This window comes from Dama dama, chromosome 30, assembly GCF_033118175.1.
Source record: "Dama dama isolate Ldn47 chromosome 30, ASM3311817v1, whole genome shotgun sequence".
Classification (NCBI taxonomy): Eukaryota; Metazoa; Chordata; class Mammalia; order Artiodactyla; family Cervidae; genus Dama; species Dama dama.
This window is the reverse complement of record NC_083710.1, coordinates 15,592,208-15,598,534: the sequence shown is the minus strand read 5'-3', so window position 1 is coordinate 15,598,534 and position 6,327 is coordinate 15,592,208. Positions and strand designations below refer to the sequence as shown.

At 45.8% G+C, this 6,327-nt stretch overlaps 1 protein-coding gene across 1 annotated transcript; it reads left to right on the top strand.

The window, feature by feature from the left end:
* Nucleotides 1-663: 663 nt before the first annotated feature.
* LOC133049487 (LIM zinc-binding domain-containing Nebulette-like) lies at nucleotides 664-1,667 on the top strand. Its single transcript, XM_061133515.1, has one exon. The coding sequence runs from the start codon at nucleotides 725-727 to the stop codon at nucleotides 1,175-1,177; it is 453 nt and encodes a 150-aa protein (XP_060989498.1). The 5' UTR covers nucleotides 664-724; the 3' UTR covers nucleotides 1,178-1,667.
* Nucleotides 1,668-6,327: the final 4,660 nt, after the last annotated feature.

Sequence of the window (6,327 nt, the reverse complement as noted above, 5' to 3'; positions counted from 1 at the left end):
CATGGTTTTCTCCAGATACAAACCCAGAAGTGGGATTGCTGGATCATATGGTAGCTCTATTTTTAGTTTTCTAAGGAACCTCCACACTGTTCTCCACAATGGCTGTACAAGTTTACATTCCCACCAACAGTGCAGGAGGGTTACCTTTTCTCTACACCTTGAGAGATATTTATTTTTAAGTAGCTGGCTCATATGATTGTCGAAGCTTGACAAGTCAAAAATCTCGTGGAGTAGGCTACAGGCTGGAGACCTATGGAAGAATTGCAGTTCAAGTCCAAAGGCAGCCTACCGGCAGAGTTCCTTCTTGCTCAGTCTTTTATCCTCTTTGGACATTCAGCTGACTGAGTGAGGGCCACTTTCATTACGGAGCATCATTTGCTTTACTCAAAGTCTACAAATTTAGTGTTAATCTCATCCAAAAAATACCTACACAGGGTGCGAGCGGCGCAGAGCGAGCGGCGCGGAGCCCGAGCCGGAGCCGAGCCCGAGCCCGAGAGCGCGGCCGACCCCCCCGGCGCCAGGCCCCGCTGCGCACCCACCCGCGCCGCCGCCGCCTCCCCGCGCGCCGCGCCGCCCGCTCGCCCCCGGCCCCGCGCCCGGCCGCCCGCCGGCCTCCCGCCTGCCCGGAGGCGGTGCGGGGCTCGCCGGGGGATGTCACAGCGGCTCCTCGGAGCCCCCAGCCGCCGCCGCCGCCGCCCAGCCGCCGCCCCCGGGAACCGCGACAATGAACCCCCAGTGCGCCCGCTGCGGGAAAGTCGTGTATCCCACCGAGAAAGTCAACTGCCTGGATAAGTATTGGCATAAAGGATGTTTCCATTGTGAAGTCTGCAAGATGGCTCTCAACATGAACAACTACAAAGGCTATGAAAAGAAGCCCTATTGTAATGCACACTACCCAAAGCAGTCCTTCACCACGGTGGCAGATACACCTGAAAACCTTCGTCTGAAGCAGCAAAGTGAATTGCAGAGTCAGGTCAAGTACAAAAGAGATTTTGAAGAAAGCAAAGGGAGGGGCTTCAGCATCGTTACAGACACTCCTGAACTACAGAGGCTCAAGAGGACTCAGGAACAAATCAGTAACGTAGGTGACCATTTGTTCAGTGATGTAATAACCCTGACTTTTATTTCTGGTGAGAAAGTGAAATTGGACAACTTGGAAGTGTTCTTATTGCTGTAAATGCCAGCAGTACTCGGTATCCTCAGAAAATATGCCAGGTTCATCTACTGAATCGCTTCCCTTTGATTTCATCACTGTTATCAAGAGCCTAACATTAATAGCAGTGACTATAGGCATACCTACTTTTACTGTTTTACTTTTTTTTTTTTTTTTAAACAATTAGAAGATTTGTGACAACCCTGTATTGTCAGGTGATGTTTAGCATTTTTTAGCAATAAAATATTTTTTAATTAAGGTAGATACACTTTGGCCACCTGATGTGAAGAGCCGCCTCATTGGAAAAGACCCTGATGCTGGGAAAGATTGAGGGCAGGAGGAGAAGGGGGCGGCAGAGAATGAGGTGGTTGGATGGAATCACCGACGCGATGAATGTGTTTGAGTAAGCTCCAGGAGATAGTAAAGGACGGGGAGGCCTGGCATGCTGCAGTCCATGGGATCTCAAGGAGTCAAACATGACTTAGCGACTAAACAACAACAACAAGATGTTTTGAGACGTATTGCACTATTGCACACTTAGTAGATGACAGTATAGTGTCATCTTTTAGATGCACTGCTGCTGCTGCTAGGTCGTGTCCGACTCTGTGTGACCCCATGGACGGCAGCCCACCAGGCTCCACTGTCCCTGGGATTCTCCAGGCAAGAACACTGGAGTGGGTTGCCATTTCCTTCTCCAATGTATGAAAGTGAAAAGTGAAAGTGAAGTCGCTCAGTCGTGTCCGACTCTTGGCGACCCCATGGACTGCAGCCTACCAGGCTCCTCCGTCCATGGGATTTTCCAGGCAAGAGTACTGGAGTGGGGTGCCATTGCCTTCTCCATTAGATGCACTAGAAAACCAAAAAATTTGACTCTCTTTGTTGTGACATTTGCCTTATTGAACTGGTCTGGAACCGAACATGCACTATTTCTGAGTTATGCCTGTGTATTTCTGAATAAACTTTTAGTTTATTTAATTGGTTTATCAAGTAAAGTGGCTTATCTAGCAAATCAATTTAATTAAATAAATTAATTGTGTATTTAGAAATAATAGTCATTGCTATTAAGAGATGTTATTGTAACAGTGTCTTATTTCATTTTAAATGATTCTCAACTTCAAATTTTTCCATAATAGGACTTGTATAGGTAAATGTTAAAGCCTATCAGTTAATTTTTTGTGGTGAGTAATCATACAGAATATACATACAAGGTTAGGTATCTGGAGAAATCTCATGTTTGCTCAATGTGTGTATTCAAGAGTTCATATTTTAAATTAGATATTTGTTGAAATGGCATATTGCATCTAATTTCTGAAATAAACACTTACATATGAAGTTGAAAAAAAAAAAAAAAAAAAAAAATACCTACACAGAAACATCCAGAGTAATCTCTGATCAAATATCTGGATGCCATGGCTCAGCCATGTAACTGTACCAGATCACAACTACATTGTATTTATCCATGCAACAGGTGATGGAAATTTGTGTTGATTCCATTTTTTAGTTATTATGATGTTGCTATAAAGATTCATGTACAAATTTTTGTGGGGACACACAGTTTCATTTGTCTAAGATAGAAATTACTGAACTAAATGGCAACTCTGTGTTTGAAATTTTGAGGAACTGTCAAAATGTTTTCCTAAGCAGCTGTACCATTTTACAGTCTCACCAGTAATGTATAAGGGTTCCAATTTCTCTACAACTTTGCTAATACCTCTCATCTGTTTCATTAAAGCCCTCCCCGTAGGTGTGACGTAGTATCTCATTTCCATTTTCCTGATGACTGATAATATCAAACTCTTCTCACATGCTTGTTGATTGGCCTTTTGTATATTCCTTGGAGAAATATTTATTCATATCCTTTGCCCATTTGTTAATTGGGTTATTTCTCTTCTTATTATTAACTTATGAGTTTATCCATATATTTGAAATACAGGTCCTATATTTGAAATATAATTTGCAAATATTTTCTCCCATTCTGTGGGTTTTCTTTTCATTTTCTTGACACTATCACTTGTAGCACAAAACTTTTTACTTTAGATGAAGTCCCATTTATTCGTTTTTTTTCTTTTGTTGCTTATGCTTTTGGCTTCATAACTTAAACAAAAATTACCTAATCTAAGGTCTCAAAATTTACTTCTGCATTTTCTTCTGAGTTTCATAATTTTAGCTCATATGCTGTTGCTGCTGCTGCTGCTGCTAAGTCGCTTCAGTCGTGTCCGACTCTGTGCGACCCCATAGACGGCAGCCCACCAGGCTCCCCCGTCCCTGGGATTCTCCAGGCAAGAACACTGGAGTGGGTTGCCATTTCCTTCTCCAATGCATGAAAGTGAAAAGCGAAAGGGAAGTCACTCAGTCATGTCCAACTCTTAGCGACCCCATGGACTGCAGCCCACCAGGGTCCTCCGTCCATGGGATTTTCCAGGCAAGAGTACTGGAGTGGGTTGCCATTGCCTTCTCCGTAGCTCATATAAACGTGTCTAATTTTGAGTTAATTTTTATGTGTGCTGTGAGGAAGGGATACAACTTCATTCTTTTGCATGTGTCTACCTAGTTGAGCCAGCACTTGAACTTTTGCTTTTATTACCTAATATTTTCTGAAATCAATTCACTTTTTCATGTAAACAAATTATTTTAAAGAAAACATCATAGCATACTGTGAATGTAAAGCAAGTATGATTTGCCATGAAAAGAGGGGAACATGTAAACACTAAGAAAACAAAACAAGGCTATAAAATGTTAGAGAGACAGATGACTGCTGAGGCTTCCTTTCTTTGTTAAAAAGGGGAAATACGTGAGTATGAGGGCATTATTCAGGATATACCAGCACCAAATAGAGATGTTTCAAGTTAGAAGAATAAAAAGGAAGCATTTGTCTCACTGAGTGACTTGGGGTGCATTAGGGCCTCCCTGAGAATGAATAGAGGAACCGGGAATTCTCTAAGCACCTTAAGTGAGGGTTAGCCCTGCAGGAAACACTTTCCTGTATCCCTAGCCTCAAGAGTGATGGAAGAACCTGGGCTGAGGGGTCATCCACCAGGAATGTGATCCCAGGCGCATCACTTATCGCCTCAATCGGGGCAAGTTAGCCTTGCGGAAGCTTGTTTGCTCAGCTGTAGCAAATTTCTTTCTAAAGGGTGGTCTGAGGATTTACTACTGGGTTATGTGGAAGGCAGTCCAACGAAGGGTCGGCTAAAGAAATGTGAGTGCCCTCTCACCACTTCAAGAAAAATAATCTAACACCCAGGTAGGGTTTTCCAAAATGTGGGACACTAGCGCCCTAAGAATCTCCCCGCAGAGGAGTCTGCAGCTCAGCGGCTCCACTGCACGCAGTTGGGACCCTGCTCCCATAGACAGGCCGTGGGGCTCTATGGCTTCCATCACTTCTGTTTTGACAGACTGGCCTTGGCGAATTTTCCATTCCTGAAGACACTGCCTCTGACAACCATTCCCAAGGTCCTCTCAAGGCTTGGGGAATTCGATGTCATGACTTTAACGGGAAAACGGCTAAAAACATGGAGAATCCAAACACACTGCCAAAAGTTCAACCTTCCTAAACGCAGTAGCAGCATCCATGGTCTGTCCCACTCACTTCCTCTTCCCAACCTTCGGTGACGGATCTTAGGAAGCAGAAACAAGGTACCCAGGCTCCCCCTGGGCTATAGAAAGGAGGGATTGAAAATCCCAGCTGAGAATAATCAGTTTCTGAAAAACCACAGGCTCACTCCTGCCGGGAGGAGTTACTGAACCCTTCCCTCGGGACTGCGCAGTACCCGGACGGTGGGGTACTGATGTGAGACAGGATACAGGAACCCGTACCTAGGACCCCTCTGCCCTGATGGGGAGATGAACCTCACAGGTTCTACACAGAAGGGGTCCCAAGGTGTGACATCTAGGCCCAGTTCAGGGGAAGGATGGAGCCTTGATGGGGAAGGAGGGAAAAACACATAGTCCAGAAGAAGAGTGGGTGGAGAGGTTGGAGGGCTAAGGTGCACAGTGGGGTCGGGGGTGGCTGTGAAGGAAGAAAGCAGAATGGAAGCTGGATATTAGAACCTGGTGTTTCTTTAAAGCAGTCAGTTCCTTCCCTCCCTGCATTAGCCCTGGGTTTCTGGTTCAGGCTAGCATGGGAAATCCTGACAGCCGACTCGAGTCTACATGCTTTCCTCGTTGGTGGTTCTTTACGAAAGCTACCTAACGCATGTGCATGGGATCCAGAGGGATGGCACCGATGAACCCAGACGTGGGGCAGCCGTGGAGATGCAGCTGTGGCAGCGGACTTGTGGACACAGCGCAGGAGGGAGCGGATGCGACGAAGTGGGAGAGTCGCACGGAAACATGTGCCCTGCCACGTGTGAAACAGACGGCCGGGGGGGTCTGCTGTGCAATGCAGGGACCTCAGACAGGGAACTCTGTGGCAGTGTGTGTGTGTGGGGGGCAGGCTCAGGAGGGAGGGGACACACGGATACCTGTGGCTGATTCATGTCGCTGGGTGACAGAAGCCAACACAACACTGTAAAGAAATCATCCTCCAATTAAAAATAAATAAACTATTTTTTAAAAAAAGAAAGCTATTGACAGACCAGAGAAGCTGTTAAGGTGCAAGAAGTAGATGAAATGCTCACCAGAGCGATTTAAACCTGGTCAGATAAACGTGGGGCTTGAGAACACTCAGAAGAAACTCCCCCTTGCTCATCTGTCTGTAGCCTTGCCTAGGAAGTGTACACTCGTAACCATCCTACTGTGCCGTTTACATCCTTGAAGTTACCCTTCCCAGACTGCCTGTGACAAAGCCCCCTGGAAGGGTGTGGCCTTTTAGTTTACTGTTCTCTCCCCTGTGGTGTGTAAGCTTTCTTTTCTTTTTTTAAACTACAGTTGATTTACAATTTTGTGTTAGTTTCAGGTGTCCAGCCAAGTGATTTAGTCATGCGTGTGGGCTCAGTCGCTTCAGTCGAGTCCAACTTGTGACCCCATGGACTGTAGCCCACCAGGCTCCTCTGTCCGTGGGATTCTCCAGACAAGAATACGAGAGTGGGTTGCCATTTCCGCCTCCAGGGGATCTTCCCGACCCGGGGATCGAACCTGTATCTCCATGTCTTCTACATTGGCAGGAGGGTTTTTTACCGCTAGTGCCACCTGGGAAGCCCATATATATGTGTGTATTATATATATGTGTGTGT

Excerpts from the sequence above, each read along its gene's own strand:
- LOC133049487 (XM_061133515.1), top strand. The coding sequence starts at position 725 with ATGAACCCCCAGTGCGCCCGCTGCGGGAAAGTCGTGTATCCCACCGAG.